Source organism: Pelodiscus sinensis, chromosome 1 (assembly GCF_052426305.1).
Source record: "Pelodiscus sinensis isolate ZL-2025 chromosome 1, ASM5242630v1, whole genome shotgun sequence".
Taxonomy (NCBI): domain Eukaryota; kingdom Metazoa; phylum Chordata; order Testudines; family Trionychidae; genus Pelodiscus; species Pelodiscus sinensis.
Window position 1 is genome coordinate 340,041,248 of NC_143052.1, and position 14,347 is coordinate 340,055,594.

At 42.7% G+C, this 14,347-nt stretch overlaps 1 protein-coding gene across 3 annotated transcripts in view; it reads left to right on the plus strand.

The window, feature by feature from the left end:
• RSF1 (remodeling and spacing factor 1) overlaps nucleotides 1-8,932 on the plus strand; it is a 110,975-nt gene extending 102,043 nt beyond the window's left edge. For all 3 annotated transcript variants that reach the window (XM_075919499.2, XM_075919498.2, XM_089775775.1), the window contains exon 16: nucleotides 786-8,932. In XM_075919499.2, the coding sequence (XP_075775614.2) occupies nucleotides 786-1,363 (578 nt within the window). In that variant the 3' untranslated portion in view covers nucleotides 1,364-8,932. The remainder of the gene's footprint in view (nucleotides 1-785) is intronic.
• Nucleotides 8,933-14,347: the final 5,415 nt, after the last annotated feature.

Below are 14,347 nucleotides of genomic sequence, written 5' to 3' on the forward strand. Positions count from 1 at the left end.
TAAAGTGTCATTAGCACAGGTTTTGGAAAAAAATAGATAAATTAAACACTAACTTTGTGATGAGAGGGAAAGGGCAGGAGAGTGTGAGACAGAGAAAGGATTGGCATTTCAGAAGAGAGGGATAAAAGGTAAAGTATAAAGAGCAATTCATAGACCCATAGAGGATTAGTATTGGAAGAGACCTCTGAACATGATTTAGTTCAGCCTCCTGTTCAAAGCAGGACCAAATGCAGCTAAATCATTCCAGTCAGGGCTTTGTGAAGCTGGGCCTTGAAAGCCTCTATGGATAATGATTCCTCCCGACCCTAAATAAACCATCTCAGTGCTTCATGACACTCCTAGTGAAATCGTTTTTCCTAATAGTTTTAACCTAGACTTCCCACACTGCAACTCAAGACCATTACTTCTTGTTCTGTCATCTGTCACCATTGAGAACAGCCGGGCTCTATCCATTTTGGAACCCCCCTTCAGGTAGTTGAAGGCTGCTATCAAATCCCCTTCCACATTCTTTCTGTCGTGGTGGGCCGAAAACTGCATGCAATACTCAAGGCATGGCCTCAGCAGTGCGGAATAAAAGGGAATAATCACTTCCCTTGATCTGCTGGCAATGCTCCTACTAATACAGCCCAATATGCCTTTAGATTTCTTCGCAACAATGGCACACTGTTGACCTAGATCCAGCTTCTCATCCACTGTAATCCCCAGGTCCTTTTCGGCAGAAAATTGTTAAAGTTTTGTCTGCCATCAGATTTTGCTAACCATTTTAAGTCTGTTCCTCATTCCAGAGAGCTACATGTCCAAGAACTCTGAAGATGATGAACCAGCAAAGGATTCAAAGCGGTCTATTCAAAAACGTAGCCGAAGTACAGATGAATACTCAGAAGGAGAAGAGGAAGGGGACAAACCAGAGGAGGGAAGACCCGTCCGAAAACGGCTGAATCGAATTGAAACAGACGATGAAGATAACTGTGACAATGCGAACAAAGATGTAAAAAAGCCTGCACCTGCAAATAAGCCGTCAGCACCCCATGTTCCTCATGACAGCACCAAGAAGTCGTGCTACCGGATAGAAAGTGATGATGAAGATGACTTTGATAACGTAGGGAAAGTAGAAAGCCCGTTGGACTACAGCCTAGTGGACTTGCCTTCCACCAATGGACAGAGCCCAGGTAAAACTATTGAGACCTTGATTGGTAAACCAAGTGAGAAGACTCAAGCCCCCAAGGACAGCACAGCCAATGCCAGTCTGGCACCCAATGGGACAGGGGGTGGTCAGGAAGTAGCAGGGCCAGAGGAAGAGGAGGATGAACTTTTGAGAGTGACTGACCTTGTTGATTATGTCTGTAACAGTGAACAGTTATAAGACTTTCTTCCATTTTTGTGCTAATTTATTCCACGGTAGCTCATACCAGCGGGCCAGTTATTAAAAGCTGTTTTATTTTTCCTAGAAGACTCTCCACTACAGTATCACTTTTTAGAAGCAAGAATTTCACCAGTTCTGTAGTCTTTCTGTGAAGTGACCAGTTTTGAACTTTGAAGATAAATTGCTGTAAATTCCCTATTCATTTTTTTCTCTCCTTCCATGTCCATGGTCCTGGGTAATTTCATTCACAAAAACCTTATAACAACAAGAGATTTGTATATTTTTGACTTTATATTTCCTGAAAGAAAACAAATTTGTCGAAATGTGTGGCCTATGAAAGCATTCCAAATCAGTCAGGGCCCAAAACGTAACTAGGGCAGGGGAAGGGGGAGGTGGGAATGAGGGCGTGTGTGCAGAAGCACTTGTGCTTTAGCTTTTTCATATGAGATATATATTATATTTAAATGTTCACAACTTAGATTACAATTTAACAGTTTAAAAATTAATGTCTCTACTGTTGCATTTTGTGAGTTGTAGGTTAACATACATAGCTCATTTTAGTAGCCATCTTCATGAAAGCAGTTTGATTTAAGACTGGAGATAACCACAGTAAATAAAAAGGCCCAGAAAGTACAATAAACAAGAACTCTAGTATCCATTTTGGTTTGCAGAGTTTCCTGATAAACATCCTTTAAAGTGTTTGTACAGTGAAGTGTACTGTAATGAAGTTTTGACAGTTGAAATATACTACCAATGAATTTATAAAACAGTTTTTTATGAATATTTCATCAGATGGCCTTTAATGTACAGTATCTGGTGGGAGGGAAATCTTGGTGTGAAATTAGTTTGTAAATTGGATGATACCACGTGAATGCTGTAAAATTTCACAGATGCCAGAACTGTATAAAGTAACTTCCTGGCCCTTTGAGTTTGAAACCATCTATCAGAGTATTTTGAAAGGAATATGTTTGTACATACTGCATCGACCACAGAATTTCAGCACATCTGATGATGGAGGGATTTTCAAATAAACCTTGACTGGTCCATTCATGCCCCTAATATCTACTTCAAATTGAAGTAAACAAATGGAGCAGTTTTCTTTTTGGAGGTTTTCTGTTTTGGATTTGTGTGTTTCTGTTTTGATTTACTTATTTGCCTGGATGTATTAGCAGGTTTTGAATGTAGTGTTGGCCTTTGGCCATTAGAATTTTCTTAAAATACATTTGAATAGTTGTCATGTGACCAACTGATTTCAAGAGGGCAGTATTTCTGGGATAAAATGCTAGATGCCAAGACAACATCTCATTACTTTGAGTGGCATGTACTTTAGCTTGAGTATACAGATTTTATAACTGTTTATTTGGCACATAATAGACAGTGAAGCTGAAGTTTATTTCAGGTAGCACTCAGTTTTCTCTTCGCTGTTAATTAAGATGCAGATTGTAAAGTTTATACATTATAGCCCATAACTAAAACATAGCTGCCAAATGTTGAAATCTGATACGGTCACATCTATTAATCCTTTTGTGCTGAGATTTGGATTTTTCTCCCCTGGTGTTCTGTCCATTGCCGGCAATGGATGCACCAAATTTGCTGCTGGCACCATGGAGTTAATTCTCCTTCCTACCCTCACCCCCAGCTCCTCCAGGTCGTATTGACTAGTCAGTCAGTAGTTAAGCACTTCTGTTTCACTGTAATAAAGCTGGCATTAGGCCTTTACTAAATACCTCTCTAGAAAACCTAGATCCAAAAAACCATACCTTTTGGCCTTGAAAATCTTTATTCTTGTTTCCCTCCCCTTCCGCCCTCCCTCCCCCAACCATCCATGTAAGTTCTGTAGAATCGACTGCATTAATGTAATTTCATTGGGATTCTAGCAGTTCATATATCCTCATGTATAAAACTAGAACTATCAAAGATGCAAAAGGTTAGGACACAGTCATCATTTGCTATGGTAATCAAGGTTTGTGACTTAAAATATGAGAAAGAATTCATTCTTTCCAAATGAGTTTATTCCATTTGAATTTAAAAAAAATAATTTCTGCCATGTCAATTGATAGATAACAGGTTTCATTAACAGATGTTTAAACAGGGTAGTGCAAACAGCCACAAAAGTTTAGAAAGTGTTCTTAAAAGTATATGTAGCATTTTAAGCTACTATAGGTGTTTTTTTCTTTTGCTTAGGTGATACATCAGTGTAGTGCTGCTACATTTCTAATATACTTGTGTTTAAAATTAGTGACACGTGGCTCCCATTTTTCAGTGTTAGTAATTGTTGTGCATTTTTAATATTTGCAATGCAAGCTGTCTGAAACACATATAGCAATACTCTGTACAGCCAGGACTTCTGTTTTGTTTGGACAGTGCCATAACCCTTTTACTGTCTGTCTTAGCCTTTTAGTATCTGGAAAGTGCTATAGCAAACACTCTTGCTGCAGCATCAACTCTAAATTATAGACATTTAATGGGCAATTAAATTCAATGTAAGAAAAATACAAAAGAGTTGGAAGTAGTGAATACACCAATCGTGGACACAATCAAATATTATGTCTTAATTGTGGGAATGATGTAAAAGCAAACAACGTCATAAAGCCCAGTCAGAAGACTGGAATATATAATCCAGGTACCGTCAGTTCTATAAATACATCCGTGACTTTGACACTGCTACAGAGCATTACTTCCTGTATGTCAGTTTTGTCAATTCACTTTCTATTTGATTAAGAAAAAGTCATTTCTGATGTTAAGGTCATCCCAAAGATTCCAAGCCTGAAGCCCTTACACAGGCAAAGCTCCCTTTTATATCAATGGGAACCCTATCTGAGTAAGGACTGCATCATTTGGCCCAAAGAGAGGACATATATTTTCAGCCTCTTCCCAATCCCTAGTTTGAAGATACTCTGCTTGATGGGAAATGTGTAGTATCTTATTTGGAAAATGGCACTTCTTGATAAGAGCCCAGGTGACCCCCTAGTCAAATGGGAAGACTGTTTTCATTAGTCCACACTACAGAAATATCCTCCAGTTCATTTGGAGTCATTCACAGATTGTGTTCTACTGTAATTTTGGTTAGGAATGAAGAGCGATGTTTTTGGATTATGTCAATGTTCACAATGAATACCAATCTTCAGATGTTGCTAAAGTCAATAAGCAAAAGATCAAATAATTTTAGAAACAAAATGGAGACAGGCCTTGGGTTATTTAACATAAATGTTTCAGCTGGAAAAGAATAAGCAGATAGCAGTCCTGTAGGTAAGGATTTGATCGCACAAGCAGCTACTCATCAGGTTGTGACTAAATGTTATATTGCAGATTTTTAAGTTGAACATTAGTTACTACAGAACCCATTGGGAAGAAAGTCAATTAAGTGCAGTTCAGATTTTAAGCAGGATCGGAAAAAGGAGGAAACTACAAGTTTAGGGAGTAAAATGAGGGATGGAAATTTCTAATTCCTTTCACAAAGAGAAGAGGGACATTAGCTGGCTTGCTAACCATTTGCATGAGCATTGGTATCATAAGTGTACAGTAAATACACTTCACACTTAAATGGATGTGATGGATTACATTAACAAGCCTGTAATATAGTAAGAACTTCAACATGGTTGTTTTTGTCATCTTTGATTCTTCTAAACGAGTGTATTCCTGGTTTTTAAAAAAACAGATATAGTAGACAGTTTGTCTCTTTAATTACAAATACAGGAAGATCAATACTAAACAGTGAACTCTTTGAGTTTTGATAGTTTATTCAGAGTTGTGCACATTAAATTATATGAACACACAAACACCTCTTTTCTCTATCTAAAGGCTTCTGCATTTTAATTGCACTTCAGAGGAAGAGTGATTTTTTTTTTTACCCCATATTGTATGTTTATAAGATAGTCACCTTTTTTAAGATTATCCCTTTGGTTTAAGGTGTTCAGTTGCTCTTCAAGGCAACATGAATGTTCATAAAAGAAAAAAAACTTCGTATGGTAGTCCATTTGTTCTAATTTGTCTTAGGCTCTTGAACTGTGTGGATATCCAAATGCTATAGTAATTCAATAATTCTAAAAGTCAGGGTGTCCAAACAGATCTCTGTTTTCAGACATTTCTAATTTGACACTGAGAGCTCTTTGGTTTGAAGACTTGGCTCAACAGTAATATTTAAACATTGCTTCCAGTCACACACTTTCACAAACTAGCTTTCTTAAAAGTAAACAAGGTAAAGGCACTTGGGTTTTTAAAATCCCCTTTGTGTACAATAATTAGATCGTATTTGGCAGTAATGCTAGCTCCAAAATGGTCTGAGCAAGATATTTGTGTCACCTGGCTCAAAATGGCAACCTTTAAGCCTCAAAAAAGTGATTGTGGCACATGTGCAGTGACTACTGTCCACAGGTTTGTATTGTAGATTTTAATGCACAGGATGCATCCTACAGGCATATTTACTTAAGAAGAACACTTCTGGCCCATTGGGTAAATAAAACCTTTAAAAGTTGTATATAAATAAATATTAAATCATTTAAGCGGATGCATATCTTTACTGAAGAAAAATATACTGGATGGAAGGGAAAAGAAAGAAAGTTCATGTTAAATAGCCCTGATCTGCAAGTCCTTACACAGAAGTGCATCTATGAAAATCATTAAGACTGCTCTAATGAATAAAGATGTGTAGGATTAGGCCTATAATTCTTGACGCATCATAGGAACTCCTAGCTGCCAGTCTTAGCTTTTGTCTTTCACCCTTCACCTGAGTTAGGGGTGGAATGTTGCTTTTAACTGGTTTGGAATTCAGGAAACACAGAGTGAGTAGAGAGGCCTTCATTTTAGTTGAACTAATGTTTGCAATATGTACGGACCTAATTTTTCAAAAATAGCTAATGATTATGGATGCTTTCATGTTTGGGTATCCAGTCTGAGACATATTAAAGCAGTGCACTTTTTGAGAAACAGCAGAACGCTCACTCATGGAAAATAAGGCGCCTTGGAGATGTCTCCCATTGGACAACCAAAAATTGAGACCCTAAAAATCATTAGTTCCTTTTGAAAATTGTCATCTATTAAGCTCTTTATTATAGCATCAGCATAACTGCCTGTTTGAATAACGGAACACCAAACAACAGAAAACCAACTTGCTTGGGAATTGAATACTTACCCAAAGCTTGAGAGTAATTTAACTTATTTGTACATTCCAAAAGATTTATATTGCATAGAACAACACTTAAGTTATGTACAGTTTCTGAAGGAAAGAATTGAACACTGTAAAGTAGGTAATAGGTTTTTTACAATTGAGAATGTAGTATAAAGACTCCAGACACAATTACAAGTATAAAAAGTCTGACAACTTTGATTTTTAGCAATCTAACTGCTTGCACCCTGAACCTGTTCTCATGAGCAGTAGAAACTCAGGGAATACAGGCAGAGGATACACATTGCTTAATAATGGTACTTGTGGCTGTATATATGTCTGTGATTGCTACAAATAACCCCAAAGGTTACTAAGTAGAGCTGAGAAATCAGAGAGGGAAAGTGTTGCTCTGTTTTTTCCAATTTTTTACTTTGTGCACTGGATAGCACTTTGTGTATAGTCAGCCTCACTGGTTCCCAGGGCTAGTCAGAAATTGTTTCCCCCGTTGTGCTGAGTGGATCATTCAAATGGTAGTGCAGAGCAGGAAGAAAAAAATCATGACCTTTTGCAGAAGTGGGTTCAGACAAGCACGGTGCTGAAACAACTTGTAATTCACTCTTTACAAATTGACTAGATTTCAAATTGACTGTGCCCCTTTAAGAGACTGAGGCTGACACCCTCTTGACCTATCCCCACAGCTGCATAAAAATCTGTGTGTTTGCAAAGGTGGTTTCCTACAAGGAATGAATGAGTGTTGGAGGGCAGGTGTGGATGTGGGTTTTTTGGAGCAATACATTAAATATTATAACATGGCTTGGCTTTGGCACAATCTGATGGAGGCCACTGTGCATGCTTATCCTTATGACCCAAGCAACTACACTGATTTGTAATATTTACCTTAGCCTATTAAGACATAACAAGTTGCAATCATGTTGGTCCCAGGATATGAGAAATTTTGGGTGAGGTAATATCTCTTATTGGACCAACTTCTATTGATGGAAGGTACAAGCTTTCAAACTACACAGAACTCTTGGCTATGTCTGGGGAAGGAGGCACAGTATCTAAATACAAGTCAAAAGTTCCACATTTTAGCTCAGGCACACTGGTTCCATCTCCAGACCTGAAGAAGAGCTCTGCATAGCTTGAAAGTGTGTACCTTCTACCAACAGCAGTTGACTGAATGAAAGGTACTACCTCACCTTGACTCTCAGAATTTAACAAATCTTTCTAAAGGGAAAAAGCTCTTTTATTGAAAGCTGTAATTAACCTAGTGCTGGCACACCATTTATTAGCGAGATGAGTATAAGGTCCTGCTACTAAAGTTAATGTAGTAGAAAAGGAAATAAAATCTTTTGCTTTTAATTTTATACTCATTATATTGTCTTATTCTTACAGTACATTCATTAAAATAGTATTTTACCCTAACTTGCATTAATTTTTTAAATGCCATTGATTGTTAATTTCTTGTTTCACAGCCCTCTTTTATAATATGCTAGTTGACAGATTTGAAAAATGTAATGTCACTATTTTAGTGTATAATGGCTGTCGAATGGGCACGCTTTGTGTGTTTATACCTGATGTCCATGTCTCTATCCACAGTTCCAGTAAGTGTAGTACAGTTTAGTTGCTAGCAGAATGGTTGTTCCAATACTCCAATGTGAGAATTAGGTCAAAACTCCCAAATACGGTCTCTTAAACTTAAAGATATGCTTACATGTGCTGTTTGAATGTTTGCAAAGAAACCTACAGTTCCTTAAAGTTTCTCAAATTCACTGATGGCCTCATTTTTGTTTTATCTTTTTCTTAAGAGGTGACATGGTAAATTTCCAAAAGCTTAGCAGTTCTTTGTAGAGCTTAACCAATGCTTTGCTTGAGTCCCGAACCTTGATTTTTAAATCTTTCTCTGAAATCATGACTTGCTACATTTTGAGGAGAGTGGACTATAGGGCACATACACTGTATGTGTTGTGTCTGTGTGTGGAGGGGGGAAAATATGTTTTTAAAAAACTGGAAGTGTAAATCCTGTTGCACATAAATTGGGTGATGCTTTCACTGTTATGTTTCCCACCAGTAATTTCACCTGCATGTAAAACCTAATACATTAAAAACTTTAAAACTAAAGTTGTGGTGGTCTCAGTGCTCAAAGGGGTTAACTGCAGTTTAATAACTGCTGATGTTTTTAGATTTGCAGTACACAACTGTTTAAATACTGTATTCCTTGTAAATGAAGTAAAAAAATGTTAAGGCTGGTGCCAATATTTTTGTTAATGAAATGTTCATTGTTGTCTCTCACTACAGTCTGGTCAGAACTCTTTGTGTATAAGCTAGGCCTGAAGCCATTTTATAGCTTATAGGCCTAATTGTGTAACTTTTTCTTTCATAATGTTTTGTTATAATATCTACTGTTGTTTCTTTCATATAAATATGACATGTAAATTGTCATAATAAAAAATTAAATAACTTGATGTACAAAGTATAATGTGTCTGGGAGAAGCATGTTTGCTTTTAATTATCCTGGCACCTAAATAAGCAAAGAGGCTTCTTTTTGTTTTACTTTAAGGTAGATCTTGGAAAATGGCTACAGCAGCTCAATTCAGCCTTTGAAAGTGACTTTTGTGTGGCTAGAGGGATGTACAAGTAGCAAATTGTGCTCTTTTTCTTATGGCAGTTCAGCCTCTGCAGTTTCATCTTTGACCATCAATTGATGACAGAGAAGAAGTTTGAAATCTCTATCTTTTATATAGCTGAACTTGTCTGGTCTTTGCTGTCAGTTTTCTCTCTCTCTATCTTCTAATATACTATTATTTAAAAATAAACGTTAGGCTGTTCTGCTAGCTGATTCAGAGTGGCAAATTGGGGAGGATAGCTGCTTAGGGCCAGATTTTTAAAGGTATTCATGATTTATGCACTTGGTGAGATTTTCAAATGCATTTAGGCACCTATCACCCACTGAAATCCGTGAATTTTAGGTACCTAAAGTCCTTTGTGAAAATCCCACTAAGTGCCTAAATATCTTTAAAAATTTGGCCCTTATTGCTTTTGCTCCGCTGCCACAGTCTCTAACGAAAACCATATTGTACAAAATATTTGTCATTGTAAGGCTTAAATAAGCTTCTCAAAAAGAAACATCTGAAGCCGGTCTGCCAACAGAATGTAGCAGACATCTGTGGCTGCTCTGGTCGGAGGTTTACAATATCCTAGATCAGAGTTCTGTAATTGAATGGAAGAATCAGATTAAACATGGCCTGAAAAAGGATCAACTTTGCTGAGACTTGGTGAGTGTTGGTGCTTGCAAGTTGGCAAGAAGCCCATGTAAAGAAACAGCTGCAGTTAAAGGTCCAGGTCAGTAAAGAAAATACATTTGATGATTCCTTAAATGCAAGAGCCCTGTTGGTAGTGGAAAGACTAAAGCATTTGAACTGCCAGAAACCTTTAAAGCTTGTAATGTTCTTTTTTCCTGATGTGGTTTATGGAGGCAGAGTAAGCTTTATCTATGCTGTTCTGAGTTGGAGACAATATACTGTTTACATGATGCTGTAAACAAGCTCTGGTCATTTTATATATGTGTTTGATTTACCCACTTCAGCTTTGTCTGTGAATATGTCTACATTATAGATTTTTGTCAGAAAAACAGCCGTTTTTCCGACAAAACCTGCATTACAGCCACACTGCAATCATATTCTTCCAAAAGTAAATTGAAAGGACAGAGAGGTTTTCCCGGTGTTGGTAATCCTCTACGAGGAAGAAGCCTTTTTTCAAAAGAGCTCTTTCAGAAAAAGGTGTGTGGACAGAGAGGAGGGTGGTGTTTTTTTGTTTTTGTTTTTTTATTATAAGAGAAGAGGCCTCCAGGAAATAACACGGGTGCCCTGGCGGACACTTCGTCCAAATTAATCAGGCCTCTATAGTTCCTGTCTCCTCTTAAAGTTGCAGGCACCCTGGACAAGCCTTGTGGCAGGAAGATGGCCTGAGAGCAATACCTCACAGCACAGCTCTTCCTGCCATAGTCCTTGCCACTCATGGCCCAGCCTCAAGCCCCCCCACGACCCTTCTGGCCCGTTGCAGGGAGCAGCCCCAGGGGTCTCAGGACCCACCCAGGGGGACCAACAGGCGGGCACCCTCCTGGTCCAAAGCAGAGATCCTGTCCCTCCTTGAGCTGTGGGGCAAGACAACACCTTGCAGGATCTCCGTTCCAAGCACCGCAACGCGGAGATTTATGAGTACATGGCCGAGACCCTGGCGAAGCACGGACACCCACCCCAGACCTTGGAACAGATCCGGAGTAAGGTCAAAGAGCTCAGTCAGTGATATATTCGGGTCAGAGAGCACAACTTGCACTCAGGGGCAGGACTTCACACTTGCCCCTACTTTGACGAGCTGCACCAGATCATGGGGGGTGGGGAACCATTGTGGTGGACTCCAGACCCCAGTTGTCGCCCGGCCGGAGATCACGGTGGAGGAGGAGCAGGAGGACCAGAGCCAGACGGAGGAGAAAGAGACCAAGACTCTGTCCCCTGAGCCTGGCACTAGGATCCCACCTGTGCTCAGGGGCTGCCTGCTGCGTCTGCGTGCCACACACTAACGCTGCACAGGTTCCACGTGCCCAGACCACAGCACGATATCCAGCCTGAGTGATGCCCCCCCGCCTCCTGTGCACATGACAAACTAAGACCACTTACCTGAAGATCCCTCCCCTGCATCCAACGTACTCACGGGCCTCTGCCCCAAGAACTATTGGTTGCTGCTCACAGAGGAGGGCATGGCCTCAGGGACAGTGTCTGCATGGATGACTGACTGCCTCTCCTTTGTGTTCTCCACAGCCGGGACTGAGGGTTAAGCCACACCACCACAGCCAGCTGCTATAGCCTGAGGGACCCGAATGCGTGCCGAGATCCAAGAAGACATCATGCACCAACGTCAGCGTCCTGCATGACATGCAGCAGACCCTGACGCAGAAGGTCTGTGAGGACTCCGAGTGGCGGAACCGTGCAAGGGACCAGCTTATGCATCAGTGTGATAGCATGTGTGCCATCATGTCGCACATTAGGGCACAACTGCCTGCTGTCGCTGCTCCACCCTCCTGCCCGCCCTGCTATGCCCATTCCCCCTCTGCCTTCCCCCCAGGTGATGCCCATGCCCCAGCCCCCACTCCAGCCCCCTTTCCTGTGGTCCCCGGACCCACCCAACCCTAACTCTGACGAGATCCCCGCACCTGAGGTGGCACATCTAGCTGCCCCTTCCCCCTCCAGGTTATGAGCCCCACCCCTCCCTCTGCCCACCTTTTCTTAATGTAAGATAAATACAGACTTCATTTTGTTGGAAACCAAACAGGTGTGTTTATTCAGAGGTCCGGGAAGGGGCGAAGGGAGAGGTTGTGGTGGGGAAGGGATAGGGCAGCAAGCCAGAGGCCTCTGTTGGGGAGGCCCTGGGGAGAGTTACTGGGGTCCTTGAGAGAACCTCTGCCTCAGGGCCTCCCAGATGCGCACCCTGGCCTGATGGGCCTGGCGGATGGCAACTGTCTGCGGCTGTTGGAAGGCTCGCCCTTCGTGGCCAGCGACTGACCCCTATCCCGGGAGGAAGGACTCCCTCTTCCTCTCCACAATGTTGTGGAGGACATAACATGCCATGACCACCTCAGGGATGTTGTGCTTCCCCACGTTGAGCCGGCTCAGCAGGCACATGAAATGTGCCAAAGGTGCGCTCCACCTGGAGCCAAGCCTAGTTCAGGTGGGCATTAAATTGGTCCCTGCTGGGGTCCAGGTGGCCGGTAAAGGGTTTAATAAGTCATGTCATGAGGGGGTAGGCCACGTCCCCCACGATGCACAGTGGCATCTGCACGTCACCAACCACAAAGTCACGGTGGGGAAAGAATGTGCCCACCTCCCGGTTGCCGTAGAGGCTTGAGTTTCTAAAGACGTGGGCATTGTGTGCCCTGCCCGACCCCCGACAAAAATGTCTATGAAATGTCCATGGTGGTTGACCAGGGAGAAGTAACCCTTCCTATTAATATACTGGGCCGCTTGATGTTCTGGTGCTCGGATCAGGATGTGGGTCCCATCTATGGTTCCAGTGCAGTTCGAGACCCCCAGGGTGGCAAATCTGGCCACAATTGGGTCCAGGTCTCCTAAGTGGATGACCCTCCCACAGCAGGATTGAGATGATGGCCCTTACCACCTGCAGAAGGACTCAAACACACAAAACAGAGAATAAGAGAGGGAGTGCCTGAGCCCTTGGGAGGTGCTCCCCCCCTATTCTGTTTTCCCTTCCCCCCCCCCCCCCATCCTCTATGAGGCCACCCCTCCCCCAGAAGCAGGGCTGTGTGAGGGTGGGATGGCACAACCCCCGGGGATGGGGCTTCCCCCTACTCCTCCCTCCACAACCCCCTTTTCCAGGACCTTCTCCCCCACCCCCCCGTACAGGGACTGCAGCCCCAGAGTCCCATGAGGTGGGGCCTGACAGTGGACTTCCCCACACCGAACTGATTGCCCACTGACCGGTAGCTGTTGGGGGGTGGCAAACTTCCAGATGGTGATTGTGACCCACTTCTCCAGGGGGATGGCAGGCCGCAGGTGGGTACTGCATCTCTGGCGGGCCGGGGGCGAGCCAAGCACACAGCTCCAAAAAGGTGGCCTTCTGCATGTGGAAGTTTTGGAGCCACTGCTGGTCGTTCCACTGCTCCATAACCAGCCAGACCCACCAGTCTGAACTGGTGTCGAGCCTCCAGAAACACCTCTCTACTGTGAGGTGCAGCTGCCAGAATGTAGCTCCCACACCCAGGGAGAGGGTCCCCAGAATGATCTCAGGCTCGAGCTCGGTCAGGACCAGGAAGGCAGCTGGCACAAAGTGCTGCAAAAACTGCAGCGGGGGCCATTGCATGCCTAAGGGCAGCTCTGGCTCCATGGCACCAAGAAAAAAGCTGTGGCGTCTAAAAACCAGGGCAACCACAGCAGGCACTGCGAGAGCTTTGCTGTCCCTCAAAAAGGTAGCAGGCACACAGCAGAAGCAGAGAAATGGCTGTCCATGGGGGTCCCTTTATGCGCGTCTCTCTGCAAGACTCTGGCACCAGCAATCGGAAGCAACTGGTGACCTAAAGCCCTGACTTAAGTGGTTTTGGGTGGCCTTTTATGCGAGAGAGCGTCCAATCAGTCTGGACGCTTTCTTTCGAAAAAGCAGATCACTTTTTTGATGCGCTTTTGTGTGTGGACGCTCTCTTTCTGAAGAAGTTTTTTCAGAAGATCTAATGCGTTGCCCCTTAAAGTACCAAAATGGCACTTCAAAGGGGCAGTGCAAGTGGAGCCAGGGAGCAGCTGGAGTGCCCCGCTGATCCCCGGCTCTGCATTGCTAAGTCCTTTTCCAGTGCTTCAAAAGGGCTTTGCAATAACGGAGCCAGGGGTCAGCTGGAGTCCCCAGCTGATCCCAGGCTCCTAATGCACTGCCCCTTGTAAACGCTGTTGCAGAGCTTCCAAGGGGCAGCACTGTATGGAGGACTCCAGGTGATCGCGGGCTCCATGCACTGCTGCCCCGTTGAAACACCACTGGTGTGTTTCAAGGGGCAGACGCACGCGATTAATCGTGATTACATTTTTTAATTGCTTGACAGCCCTACATCAGACCATTTCTGTAGTTTGTCCAGATCATTTTGAATTTTGACCCTATCCTCCAAAGCACTTGCAACCCCTCCCAGCTTAGTATCACCTGCAAAATTAATAATTGTACTCTTATGTACTCATTTAAATTGTTGGTGAAGATATTGAACAGAACTGGTCCCAAAACAGACCCCCTGAGAAACCCCACTTGTTATGCCCTTCCAGCATTATTGTGAACCATTATTGTGAACCAAAACTTCTGTCGACAAAACCCTGTAGTCTAGACGTACCCCAACA